Raw genomic sequence first — 12,673 nt, forward strand, 5'->3', positions numbered from 1 at the left:
AGGGAGAAGCCAACTTCCAACTGAGCAGGAAGCCCAATGTGGGATTTGATCCCAGAACCCTGGGATCACAAGCCGAGCCAAAGACAGATGCCCAACCGACTGAGCCAAAAGTCATGTTCTACCCACTGAGATAGCCAGGTGCCCCAGGGAAGTGGTTTCCTTATACTTCCAGGGCTGGGGCTGGGGGCTTCAGCCTAGTGAACTTCAGTATAGTGCATCTGTGCTAGTTTCTGGGGATGATGCAATGATCAAAACAGCTCTAGGGCAGCCTACAGTTTGAGAAGAAAAATGATGTTCGGGCAACCCTGGTGGCTCAGTGGTTTAGCGCCACCTTCAGCCCAGGGTGTGATCCTGGAGTCCCGCGTCGCGCTCCCTGAATGGAGCCTGCTTCTTCCTCTGCCTGTGTCTCTGCCTCTCTCTGTGTGTGTCTCTCATGAATAAATAAATAAAATCTTTAAAAAAATGATGTTCATCAGGAAAGATGATATAATAAGCGTGTGGAAGCCTATGTGTGAAAATCCATGTACTATGTGAGGGTCTAACAGTCAACATGCCCAAGATAGGTGGTCAGCAAAGGCTCCCACTCAAGAAGAGGTTTGAGGGATGAGGCAGGATTAAGAACACTCCAGGTTGATGAAACAGTCTGTATAAAGGTCTTGCGGCCCTATGGAGACCATTAGTGGAATTTAAGAAACCGGAATAAGGCTCAGATAGGCAGAGGCAGACACTGACAGAGCTGTGTGGGGTGGGGAGGCTTGTATTTGCTGTTTTGCACTTGGCATAGGCACTGTCCTACATCAAGAGGGCAGGGCTGAGTCTTTTCCAAGGCTTGATAGGGACTCACTCAATATATGCTAGAAGTATTAATAATGAGTTCATTAAGAAGTAGTAAGTGAGCAAATTAAAGACAGGGACCCTACTGGTGGATGAGAGTGAGGCGGAGTTAAGAGCACTAAATCCACACACTGAATGGGCTGTATGAATTGGGAGACAGAATTAAAGTGGAAGGCCGTGTGTTTAGTCAGCTAGGGCTGCCATCACAGGATACCACAGACTGGGGGGCTTACACAAGAGAAATTATCTCCATAGTTCTGGAGGCTCCAAGTCCAAGATCAAGTTGTTAGCAGGGTTAGGGCCTCTTTCATTGGCTTTCGGATGGCTGTATTTTGCTGTGTCCTCACAGGGTCTTTCCTGTATGCACATGCAGTGTCCAAGCTTATCTCTTGGATAAGAGATAAGTGTCCATCCCTTATCTCTGTCCAAGTTCCTTTTTTTATTTTAAGACTTTATTTGATAGAGAAAGCACATGCATGCATGAGCACAAGCAGAGGGAGTGGCAGAAGGAGAGGGAGAAGCAGGCTCCTCTTTGAGCAGGGAGATGAGGGGCTAGATCCCAGGACCCTGGGATCATGACTTGAGTCAAAGGCAGATGCTTAACGGAGTGAGCCACTCAGGCACCCTTAAGTTTCCTTTTTTTTTTTTTTTTTTTTTATGGACACCAGCCAGATTGGATGAGGTCCCACTCTAACGGCCTCATTTTAACCAAATTGCCTCTTTTTTTTTTTTTTTTAAAGGTCTTGGGATCCCTGGGTGGCACAGCAGGTTGGCGCCTGCCTTTGGCCCAGGGCGCGATCCTGGAGACCCGACGTGGGATCGAGTCCCACGTCGGGCTCTTGGTGCATGGAGCCTGCTTCTCCTTCTGCCTGTGTCTCTCTCTCTTTCTCTCTCTGTGACTATCATAAATAAAAAAATTAAAAAAAAAATAAAGGTCTTATTTATTTATGAGAGACAAGCACCAGAGACACAGGCAAAGGGAGAAGCAGGCTCCATGCAGAGAGCCTGACACAGGACTCGATCCCGGGTCTCCAGGATCAGGCCCTGGGCTGAAGGCGGCACTAAACCGCTGAGCCAACCGGGCTGCCCCCAGTTGCATCTTGTGTTTGCCTATCTCCAAATGTAGTCACCTTCTGAGATGTGGGGGGTTGGGCTTAGCCTATAAATTTGGTGGGGCACAACTTAGCACATAGCCAGGGCTGGGCTTGAGATCCACTGGCTGTGTTCACCTTCTCTTTGTTCTGCTTATTCAGCTTTCTTACGACTCTTGCTTAGCTTCTTTCAGGAGCCTGCAGTACAGAGACACTGACCCTACTGACAAAGCACAGCTTCCCAGGGGACGCTCCCCCTCCTGGAGGGAAGCTCAGTGGTGAGCAGCTGCTTCTGATGGCAGGAAATGGGGACCCCCTCCCCATCTCATTTGGTCACCCATTATTGACTTTCTCTTTGGAGGGTAGCTTGAAAACAAACTCTGAGAACCCCTCAGTTCTACAGTGGTGTTGCCATTGCTGGGGATGGAGGAGTCAGTGGAGGAGGGAGAGGGGAAATAAAGGCACTAAATATCATTTTTGTACTGGTACATACAGCATGTTTAGGCTTCATAAATTTGAATCAGATTGAGAACTTCATATTCTAACTTTCTTACTAGGGCAGAAATCAGATTCTCAGCTCCCACACATTAGAGCTCCCACACTTCAGGTAGAAAGTCATTGACTTGCAAATACACAGTTCCATTTGTTCTTTCTGGCATAGCACTTTCACAGATTGGATTGGGCTGATGCTAACAGGGTGGCACTTGTAAACCTGAGCTTGGACAAATGAGTCAACTCTGTTTAGCCAATACAATCTAGTAAAATCAGACTTCACAAACACCAGCATTCTAGGGCTCATGCCAAGGAGTGGGTTTTTTTGTTTGTTTGTTTGTTTTGTTTTGTTTTTAGATTTTACTTATTTTGAGATGGAGAGAACACAAATCAGGGGCAGAGGGAGAAGTAGAACCATTGCTGAGCAGGGAGCCCAGTGCAGGGCTTGATCCCAGGACCCTGGGATCACAACCCAAGCCAAAGGCTGATGCCTAACTGACTGAGCCACCCAGGTACCAAGAGTGGGTTCTTCCTTTTTTTTTTTAAGATTTTATTTTTTTATTCATGAGAGACAGAGAGAGAGAGAGAGAGGCAGAGACACAGGCAGAGGGAGAAGCAGGCTCCGTGCAGGGAGCCCGATGCAGGACTCGATCCCTGGTCTCCAGGATCAGGCCCTGGGCCAAAGGCGGTGCTAAACCGCTGAGCCACCTGGGCTGCCCCAAGGAGTGGGTTCTTAACAATTTTGTTAAGGAATCCTTGTCAGGAGGGTGGGGGCCAAGACTAGGAATAAAAACCAAGTTCAAGTGAGTAACAGTTTGGAGAGGTAGGGCCAGGGCAAAATCTCGTGCACATTGAGTGACTGATGCCCAAATAAATGGAGAGCTGATGATTCCTCTTATGACTCCTAAGAAACCATCTCCACTCCTCTGTGTGACTCAGAGTATAATAAAGCTCAGTTTGATCCAATGATTAAGTTCCTATCAGTGAAAGTCAGTGGTGGAACTAGAAACAAAACTAGGTTTTTAAGAGTTTGGATTGCCCTAAATCTGCTGCACCAGAAGAGACTGATGAGACATGACAACCAACTGGCACTTGTGGTACTGGATAGGATCCTGCGCCAGAAAGGAAAAGGAGACGCTGCTGGGACAACTGGCACCAGGTAAATGTGGTCTGTGGTTTGGGTGGTGGTGGTGGTGGAGATAGTGGTGTGCCGGTGTTGACTACCTGGTGGGAAGGGTGGAACGGTGGCAATGCAGGAGAGTCTTGTTGTGTTTGGGAGGTACACACTGAGGATTTAAGTGAGATAGATAGAGCATAATGTCAGAGGAAGGCAAGAGAGGATACCAGAACAAATGTAAAATGCTAACAACTGGGAAATCAGAGTGAAGAGGGTGTAGGAGATCCTTGTACTGCTCTTGAAATTTTCCTGTAGGTTTGAAAACATTTTAACATAAAAAGAAAAGAAAAAATACAAGTCTAAAAGCATTTTTTTATTTACAGTATAAAGGTTACAAAGGTATATGTATTTATATATATAATACCCTTAAGTTACAAATTGTCATTGTAATGTACAATGCTATATGTTGATGTGCAACTCAAGGGGAAGTGTTGTCTATGCATTTATATTTATAGAGTACACATAAAGCTTTTTTTTTTAATTATTAAGAACACAAATACTGCCCTGTTTTATGCCATAAGTTTTGATTTGGTAGTCTGGTGATACCAGAGGATTTGATAACTAAATTTAAACAACACTTAAAAAGAAGTCTTGTTTAAATAACAAGGTTCTAAAAAGAAGAAAAACCAGAATGTCACATACTTTTAATTCTTTTGTAGAAGTATTATTCTAGCTTTCTAAAACCTAATACTTGTTGTGTGGAACAAAATACATACAAGGGAGTATAATCAGAATTTGCACAGATTAGCCAATATAGGCCTTCATAGGTAGTGGTTTGCCACATTATCTTCTAGAAGACCTTGGGTCTGGTACCAAAAGGGAAACAAATTCTTTGGGCACCAAGGTCTTACCATGCTGAACACATCCAACAGACTGTAAACATAATACTGGAGTCTTAAGCTGGGAAAAAAATACAAAAGTAAAATTGATTCTTGTAATAAGGATAGACTTGCCACAGGTGTGAAGAATATCATGGAGACTGATGATTGTGCCAAACCCAAAACTTAGTTGAAATTACTTCCTCTTCCCCATATTCTAGTAATTCACAAAACAGAAGTGGAACATGGGACAGACACCCTCTAGAACAGGACTAAGACAGGAGAAAAGCACTTCTGCCGACCTAGGAGGAGCAGACACTTACACGACAATACTTATGTGCTGGTTCCAATAACATAATCATTAGCACCTGATTGTCAAAGGGTAGGTGTAAAGGCCAACACATCATAGGCATGACCTAATTTGTGCTGCACTACTCCAGGACGCTTGAAAACAAAGGGGAGTGAGCCCATGAGACTCTGTTCCCTGTGCGATTCCAATCACAGGTGACTGAGGTACTTTCTGGGTATGACGAAGGAAGCTGCCTTAAAAGCTGACCCTGGTCAAAAATGGAAGAAGGTATGGTGGATGGAAGGGGACTGTCACTGTATGAAAATTATGGAAAAATTCAATTAGCCTCTCTTGTTTCCTTTAGGTGTCCTTTTTATTGAGTTTGAGTGTCAATGTGTTCTAGAATAAGTGAAATTTTGCTAGGTTTAAAATATCTGCATTTTGACACATCATTACAAATATTCCTTTTACCATGTATAAGGACTTTTCAGCCAATGAGGTGTAAAGGATTAAGTGTGGAAGTGCATGGATCAGCACAACTTGTAAATATACACTCAGCTTTGCTATTTATAGTTAAAAGGAGCAGTTTTTTTTTTTTTTTTGAGCAGTTTTTAAAAAAGATTTTCCTGTTGATCTATTTTGGGAACAGAGCTTAAGTTTTGTTATTGGTGTGATTTATTCCTAGGGATATTCTACATGTTTCCTTCCAAACTAAAGTCTAATTATTTTTTCTTTAAGATTTTTATTTTTAGGTAATCTGTAGACCCAATGTGAGGCTCAAACTCACAACCCCGAGACTGAGTCACCTGCTCCGCCAACTGAGCCAGTCAGGCACCCCACTAAAGTCTAATTTTGCATTAAGAAAATTAAGCATAATAAAAAGAATGACCTACTTAAATGTACTTGGAGTTCTTTCACATTAGCATGAACCAAAGACTGAGCATCATTTTAAACATTTTCCAGTTAGCCACAGGAGAACTACAGATGTATTTTGGTAAAGGTATTAAGTGCTTAATTATTTAACGGCTGCTTGATTGATATATGGCATGGTGTAACTGAGAAATAATGGATTATGTGCTACTTGAGGGCAGGAACTTTCTTCTGGACCCTTGGGAGTGCCTAATAAATGCTTATTAGATGAAACAATACTTGAATTAGTATGTCATTCATTAGCCTTGCAGTTTCAGAATTCCTCCAGGCCCCCAAAGAACCTTTTTCTGTATTCCTGAGAGACTTCTCTATCACTTTGGAAGAGGTGATAGAGCACTCAAGTTCCAAGGGTATAAAATGTGACTAGGATAAAGAGGGACTCAGAAACTAAAATAAAGCGTGTCAACAGCATGGAGGTAGGATAACAAGAGGACTGAGTAAAGGTACTAGAAATCTACCAGAGTAGCTAATCTAACAATACAATAAAGTATCATTTCTCTATTAATAGCTTTTTGGTTTCAACCAATCTATTTTGGAGCAATTCAAGGATTACAGTTCAGATGGTAGATTTTTGTTGAATATAATCAAACCTTCATTAGAGAACAAGGAGTCATTTGCAAATGGCATTATTTATGAATCACATCAAATGCAGAATCACTTTTAAAACTTAAATGTGCTTTGGTTCAGTCACCTGAAGTGGGAAGAAGAAGAGGTGGCAGGAGATTAAGCTCAAGTTTATCAGTTTTGAAACAAAAGAAGAAATCTTATAAAAGTATTTTGTTAATACATAACAACTGTTCTTTCAGTTGGTAGTTTAGCTAGTATCAAAAAAAGACAACAGATGTACAGGTGTGCTCTATGAACCTATTTTTGGTACTTTATTTTAACTAAAAATTCTATGCTTTGATAGAATTTGCCAGATTTTTCTTTAAAGAGAAATGGTTTCAAATCTGCCACTAAGTAGTCTATTTCTAGCATAAATTTCACTTATCATTACATGATAGGAGTAGCTATGTTGCTCAAAAACACATAATCCTGATATATAACATAATTATTTTATAACTGTCTGTTATCACACATTTATTGTCTATATACCCAGCACAGGGAAGGAGACAGTTTTAAAAAAGGCGGCAGGGGAGAGACTGCTACTGTCAATCTTTGAAGACGCTATGTAGAAAGTCAAAAGAATTCTAGATTACCAAGCAATCTTGAGAAACAGAACAGTAGCAAATGGCAGATTCCTCTGCTTTCATCTTCAAGAGGGAAAAAAAAGCCACAATAACAAATTTAACTGAAAGAGATTTTCAAACTCAAGACAGAATATAATATAATACTACCTGGTACATTATAGACCTGATGGAGATATACATACAAAAAGAATGAATATGATTATGGTCAAATTCAACTTAAAGTTTAAGCAAAGTCCCAAATTTAAAGAAGTCTCTTTTCCTTATTTGATCTGACCAGAGCAATCTGCTTTGAGACCAAAGAGATCTGGCATTTTACTTCTTCATTAGCAATCGAAAAAAGATGACCTTTGGCTTTCTAACCAGCCATTCATTCATGGTGTCAATGGTGGATGGCAGTGACAATGAAATGTATGCTGGATATTTGGATAATTTCAATATTATGTACAATCAATAGCTTATAACCAGTGAAAATAATAAGAACAAAGTTCAGCGTAAATGTCCAAGATAAGACACAAAAAAGCAGAGAAAGTGCTTAAGTCTACAGGTCTTCCCTGAAAGCTTCAAAAATGTTTAACTTTTAAGTAGGTAGGGCTTTTAATAGAATTTGCATAGCAGCTTACAATATAATTTGCATTTAAAAATATGGAGATTCTTCTATGTTTTTGAAAACATACAAATATATCCACATGCATATAAATTAAACAAGAAGACCTGGAGGTTCTCACAAAATTAAAAAAAAAATCCATCACAACCTTTTCTCAAAAGTGGTCACACTTCTGTCCATCAAAATCATTTACAATGAAAACTTTTTCTGGGAGAAACATAATCTTGTCCAGATTCCACACAGCTAAATTTAAAAAAAAGAATAAATTTTGGTTTATTAGCTAAGTGCATTTAATCAGCTGAAAAAAGCTTTGTTGCCATTCTACTTAGGAAGATAAATTAGGAAAATAATCAGAGACAACTTTAATCATTTGTTGGTTAGATTTTTCCACTTATAAAAATATAAAAAATAAATAATTCAACCTCTCCTGCCATCTAATAATGTTCCACAATAAAGTTGTGAGGGTACAGCTGATAAAAGCAGGCACTATCAGACTTTACCTAGCCTAAAAAGTGCTAAAACATGGCTTTAAAATAGATGAATGACATTTAATGTAATATTTTTGATTGCTTGTGCATGTTCCAATATTTAACCTGAAACTGTCTACTAGATAGGTGAGTTTACAGTTATAACTATCTAATAAATACTGTATAAACATACATTAAAGTATTTCTTCATATAAGATCTTAGAAACTAATTTTCAGATAAGGTTTGTTTGATAACTTCAGGAAAGGGCTTACCTTTTTCAGAAAAGAAATAACTGAGCCTTTTCTTTCTTTCTTTTTTTGGAGAGCAAAATGAGAAATTTAGGGAGTGAGGAAGAATTTTCACATGCCAATTGGCTACTGGTAGACACATCTGTGTGGAATATGGAGAAGATGTCTAAGCCCCAGGTCTGGGGTTAGTTGAGAGCACAGGAAGCGGGTCCATTGGGATGAGGTGGACACTACTCTGCAGTTTCCATTCTACACATGGAAGCCCACAACATTCCCAACAATATTCCCAATTCAAAATGAAAAAGAAATGACAAGTTAAGCTGTTCTATAAAATATGTGAAATACCAAAAATGCCCATTTTTAGTTACCATTTGAAAATATTTTGCCATATTTTGGCATCTTAATACAAAATACCTATTTATCTAGGCTGTCCCATTCATAAAAAGCACTTCATTTGTGGTTTGAAAATTCCACAAACACACTTAACTGAAGAACAACCTGGTCATCCATGATGATGATTGGAAAGCTGCTGATGTTAAAAAAGCAGCTTAAGGGCTCTTGCTGTCAGGGGTGCTAGTGGTCAAAGGAAACCTCCCACATATTTTTATTTCACATTAAGACTCCAAAGATTAAAAAACAAAACAAAACAAAAAAAACCCTATGGACCTTGGTGTTATATGTGACAGTTCAAGCTTGAACAAAATGAGTCAAAATGGCTCACACGCCTTACCTTCTCCTGCTCACATCTTCATCACATCTTTTTTAGAGACCTTTTTCATAGAATTTATGAGCACCAGGGCTTAGAAGTTCCCCCTGAAAATATTCTCAGTGGCTTAGCCTTTCACACCACCACCAACAACAAAAAACCCCAAACAAATGGCTTTGCTGCAGTCTGTGGCTGCATGTGCAACTTTTCAGGTTAATAATGCTTTCATGGCAAAGAGTGTCTAAGCTCCCTTATCTGAGGGTATTATGTGTTGAAATTCTGCTTCCAGAAATCATAGCTGGACCTTCAAGATTCTATTTTTTTGTTCCCTTGCAAATTTACTTCACATGGAACCAAACATAGGTTTATAAATCCCTAAAAGATAAAGTTCTTGAAAGACATACTCTAGATTTCAATTTCCAGTTTTAGGTGGATCAAATAACATTTCTAGAACTGTAGCTGGGGGAAGAACAGTTCTCTCTCCCTGGCCTCTACATGTGGTTAATCTCATGTACAAGGAGGACTGACCGACAGGCAGAGGGGAGACAATGGGGTTACATTGTCTAATTCACTAACTCTCTCCTCATGAATCTGCTCTTTAAGATGTTCCACCTAGGTCAGTCTGGACTCACACCAAATAGCTCATGTTTTGCATTTATGGTTGTGGGTTTTTCCTATTTGGAGTGCTACCCTCTCCTCCACTCTCCAGAATGCTCACATCTTCTTTATGGCACTCCTGGTAAATCTCGTGAGAACTGTTCCTAGACTTTCCTTCAGAGAACATCCAAGTCAATATAACCTTTTCTTTCAGATCTGGGGGCTGTGGTAATCTTGACATCTTATACAGCTATTATACTATTTTAAATGTTTTCAGATATATACCTCCCTCATTATCAGGAAAAACAAGCTGAGCGTGATTCTTTAATACTACAAAATCAGCAATCTTACTGGTACTAAGTCCTAATGATGACATCTGGCAATGCTTAGCAAAACCCAGGAAACTGTTCCATGGTCTCGTCACCCTGCCCACTGCAGAATGCATTACTATGCCAACATCACTGAGTTAGCAGCTGCCTGTCCATGCCACTCTGCTGCCACAAAGGGAGAGGACCAGGGCCAGGATCCTGCATGGGCTCACAAAGCCCAAAACAGCTCAATATGATGTTTGTGCTGAAGAGCTGGCTTTACAGGCAGAGCCTACTCTTTAAGCTAGTGGGCTCTCCAGGATTTATCTTCCTCAATGAGATCTGCCCACTAGAAAAGACACTACTAAGGAAATTCATCTCAAAGTCTATTCTTCAAAACTAAGATGGATGATCTCCCTGGAATGGCAGTGATATCCAGTTATTCAAATAGTGACTAATAAAGCTCCACTAACCCTAACCAAAGGCACATTTGGTAAGCAATAAAAAATGGCTTAGGCTAAAATGAGGATTTTCTTTTAAAAGAAATCTTATCATCCCCTGGCTCCTACCAAAGATAAATCAGAAAAATCTAAAGCAAGCAAACCTCTTCTTTCAGATCAGTGGTTTCCAACTTGGTCACCACTAGAAAGGGAGTGGAAGGCAACACTAATAAAATTTCACAAATTTTAAGTCCTAATGTTAGCACTGATGAGTGACAAAGCTTGTGGTGTGTTGGAAAGGTGATGATGACCAGGGTGAGATGCACGAGAGCCAAGACAGATGGGAGAATGCTTTGGTGTGCAATTCGAGGACTTCGAAAGGTGGAAGGATTAAGTGACAGTAGCCTTTGACAGAATGTACAGCCTATTTGGAATGGCCAAGAAGCACAGGCGGCTGTCAACTAGCATGTGGGAAGAGATGGTTGAACTAAGCCAGACACCAAGGCTAAGCTTGAAACAAATCCTGCAAGAAGAAACAAAAACAACTCATGGATATTTGATTATGTCCCCCAAAAAACCCCACAACGAACCATCCTTCTTCACAGGGGAAATAAACCTAGTGACTTAGAAACCACATTGGGAAACGAGGCAATAAATCAACAGCTTCAGTTTGGAGCTTATTAGAGTCCTAGAATTTCTGGCAAAGGTAGCTTGTGAAAGGCAGGCTCTTCTTTAAACACGGTTACTGTTCAGCAGTGATCTGCAGGTTCTTGTCAAGGCACTGTGCTGGAGGAGAGAGCAAAGAGCTTGCTTTTTGTGCTTTTTGTGTTTTTTTTTTTTTTTTTTTTTTGAGGTGGAAATACTTCTTGTGACATTCAAGACTCTTTTCTGATTTTTTGCTGCTCATACGAGCAGTCCCATGCGAGTGACTTTGGCTGACAAGAATGTGTGCAACACAAATACGATGGGCTTCGGACAAGAGTGCAGGTCCATGGTCTGTGGAGAAAGCACATGAATTATCACTACCACACACAGAAGCTTTCATAAACAGAAACAAAATAAACACATTTGGATGAGATATTCTACATTTTTAAAAGATTTTATTTATTTATTCATGAGACACACACACACACAGAGATAGGCAGAGACATAGGCAGAGGGAGAAGCAGGCTCCACACAGGGAGTCTGACGTGGGACTCGATCCCAGAACCCCAGGATCAGGCCCTGGGCCGAAGGCGGCACCAAACCGCTGAGCCACCTAGGCTGCCCCAATCAATAAAATCTTTAAAAGAAAAAAAAAAGGAATGATTTCCTAGCGTGGGTAAAAGAAAAACACACGTGTACACACAAACCCGAAACCAGAATCCAATACATCTTGAAATCTGAAGAACAATCTCCTGACTCCAGATGGACTATCAATCCATAATTTTCTATATAGAAGGTAAGAAACAATGAGAAAGAAAGATAATACCTATTAAACATACTTTTCAGAAACACCCTTACCAGTTCTCCCTCAGGACCACCAAAATCCAGGTACAGATTTCTGATGCCATCATCAGCAGACATTTTCAGCCTTTCAAAGGGGTAGCGGTACAATATGCTGCTGGAACCTCCATTTTCCTTGGAGATGGTGAACCCATTTTCATAGTGGACAGTCAATCTTACCTCTTGGCCATTTAGTGTGCAGCCTGTTGAAGACAAGGAAAATCCATCATTGATAAAGTTACTACTTTAGTTATCAAGTGGAAAAGGATGCTTCTGACTTAAAGGAAAAAGAATCTTTACTTGAGAATATGTGATACCTACCTGATTTAGAACTCCTTAAAGTAAGTTTTGTTTTGGTTGCTTGGATCAACATCTTGATTGAGGCGAGAAAAAAAGTATCTTTTTCTATGACACCTGATCTGATTCAGTTTGATTCAGTGAGTATCTATTAAACATTGGGCCTGGCAGTAGACCGTGTGTGCAGAAGTAACAGGCACGGTCCCTGCTCTCAAGGACTTCATAAATGAATAGGCATAAACATGAAATTCCTAACTGTATTAGGTAGAATGTATAGAACATGACTAAAACACTAGAACGAATAAGGCCAAAATCAAGGAAAAGTTTCCTGGAGGAGTTGGGACTTCAGACAAGCCCTAAAGAATAGGTCAGACTGGATAGGCAATACAGAAAGGTTTTCAGTGAGCAAGAAGAAAAAAAAACAAACGAGAAAAGGCAGAGATGCCTTTTAGGGGTAGTAACATGGTTTGGTTGGTATTGGTGAAGAGGATGAAGATAATGTTCATTATTGAAGGTAGTGGCTATAGTTAGCCAATGTCAGTCCTGTCAAAGATAAAATTCAAAGGATTGATCTGAATTGATAGGGGAAAAAAAACTTTAATCAAGACGACACATGCCTTCTGTCAAGATTGGTGAAGTTTCTGTTTCAATAACATGTGAGCAGTTTTGTTAGTATCGGAGCTACAAGTATAAGGTCCT

At 40.2% G+C, this 12,673-nt stretch overlaps 1 protein-coding gene across 1 annotated transcript in view; it reads right to left on the bottom strand.

Moving 5' to 3' along the window:
- Positions 1-3,886: 3,886 nt before the first annotated feature.
- The window catches only part of SNTB2 (syntrophin beta 2), a 115,868-nt gene continuing 107,081 nt past the window's right edge, over positions 3,887-12,673 (bottom strand). The window contains exons 6-7 of the mRNA XM_038538488.1: positions 11,696-11,880; positions 3,887-11,188 (exon numbers count right to left, since the gene is read on the bottom strand). Of these exons, the coding sequence (XP_038394416.1) occupies positions 11,096-11,188; positions 11,696-11,880 (278 nt within the window). The 3' untranslated portion in view covers positions 3,887-11,095. The remainder of the gene's footprint in view (positions 11,189-11,695; positions 11,881-12,673) is intronic.

The sequence above is a fragment of the Canis lupus genome, chromosome 5, assembly GCF_011100685.1.
Source record: "Canis lupus familiaris isolate Mischka breed German Shepherd chromosome 5, alternate assembly UU_Cfam_GSD_1.0, whole genome shotgun sequence".
Taxonomy (NCBI): Eukaryota; Metazoa; Chordata; class Mammalia; order Carnivora; family Canidae; genus Canis; species Canis lupus.